Source organism: Penaeus monodon, chromosome 30 (genome assembly GCF_015228065.2).
Source record: "Penaeus monodon isolate SGIC_2016 chromosome 30, NSTDA_Pmon_1, whole genome shotgun sequence".
Taxonomy (NCBI): domain Eukaryota; kingdom Metazoa; phylum Arthropoda; class Malacostraca; order Decapoda; family Penaeidae; genus Penaeus; species Penaeus monodon.
This window is the reverse complement of record NC_051415.1, coordinates 22,355,099-22,356,504: the sequence shown is the minus strand read 5'-3', so window position 1 is coordinate 22,356,504 and position 1,406 is coordinate 22,355,099. Positions and strand designations below refer to the sequence as shown.

Here is a 1,406-nt window from a genome sequence, read left to right as displayed (position 1 = left end):
AGCCGAGGTTTAAAATCCAACTCGCACCCAGGCTCGCGTTCCGGTCACTTCCCTTCGCTTTTCTCTAGTTTCTTCCGCCCTAGCAAGATTTCAAGAGATTGACTCACCTACTTCCTCGTTGAACCTCTTTATCTTGGCCTTAGGAAACATCGCACACACACTCTAGGGCCCGGGTTTTCCGAAAGAAGGTCAAAATCCCGTCGCCTCTCGTCACGCCGCGCTGTCCTCCGATTGTTGTGAGACGTTCGAGGATCACAAGCGGGAGATTTAAACTCGATCCACCAATCAGCAAGCACGGGATATCTGAGGCGACCAATCAGGAGCCACAAGCCAATCGCAGCGACCAATCACAACGCGCGGATCGCGGTTCAACTGGGTCCGTTTATTCACATCGTTCGGTTGCCTTTCAAAGACTGCAGGGGGAAAAAAATTGGTAAATCTCGGGCAGCCTAATAAGTGTGGTATGATAAATACTTGTAATATTTAACTAGTAAAATATTCAGAAAGGAAATAAGGGAAATAAATCATGGTTTATTTTGTTAAAGTTTTGATGAAGAGTGGTACAGAGGCCAATGGTTTCGGTATTGTCGTAAACAAAATTAAATGGCAAATATGCAATTCCAGTTTGTAATAAATCACTAAAACATTAAAAGCATATCAGTTCATGGAATAAACATACACAACACATGATTAATTGATTATTGAGAATAGATTTGACCACATTGCAAGCAAATGTATCAAGATCTATATCTTGTGGTTCATATACGCTAAAAAACATGAAAACTTTCTACACAATTTTTGTAATAATAATTTATTATGCAAACATTAGCAGCTATATCTTGCGGTGTCCATTTCAGTTTTATATATTGCTCATCAAGCCATATCTGACCCCCCCCCCCCAGTCACATAAATTCGTAGTCTCCCCTTCGAAATCCCTGCGCTTTTGGTTAACAGAAGAAAACGGTGTATAATACAACTGCAGGCTAGTAGCTTTAAAGTCATCTATATTTTTCCCGATGCGATATTAAGAGGAACGAGATAATTTCAGTGTACCGAGGAAACATGTAGTAGTTTTAATGGTTAATCGCTGTATGGTGGGGAAAAAATGAAGGACAGCAGAAATACAAATTGGGCATCTGAGAGTTAGCGAAAGGACGGCTGGGGGTTGGCGGTCACGTTCGAATTCACGTCGAAGGACAAGGACGACCACGTGGATGCTTAATGAAATGTTGCACTCTGTCTGAAGAAAATATGGGTCGAAGATATCGTGTTTGTGGTCAAATACTAACCGCATGAGTTAAACTCTTGCGATTTTTTTGTGAGAGAAAGTTCCGTTGTCAACCGCGGTTTTAGAATTACAAAAAGGTACCCCATGTGGTTTTAAGTGTATACCCGTACGTAGACCC

The 1,406-nt window shown here is 41.5% G+C and overlaps 1 protein-coding gene across 1 annotated transcript in view; it reads right to left on the bottom strand.

Annotated features, from left to right (window-relative positions):
• Positions 1 to 150, bottom strand: part of LOC119592635 (hyaluronan mediated motility receptor-like) — a 12,637-nt gene extending 12,487 nt beyond the window's left edge. Inside the window, 1 exon segment of the mRNA XM_037941532.1 lies at positions 108 to 150. Coding sequence (XP_037797460.1) covers positions 108 to 150 — 43 coding nt within the window.
• Positions 151 to 1,406: the final 1,256 nt, after the last annotated feature.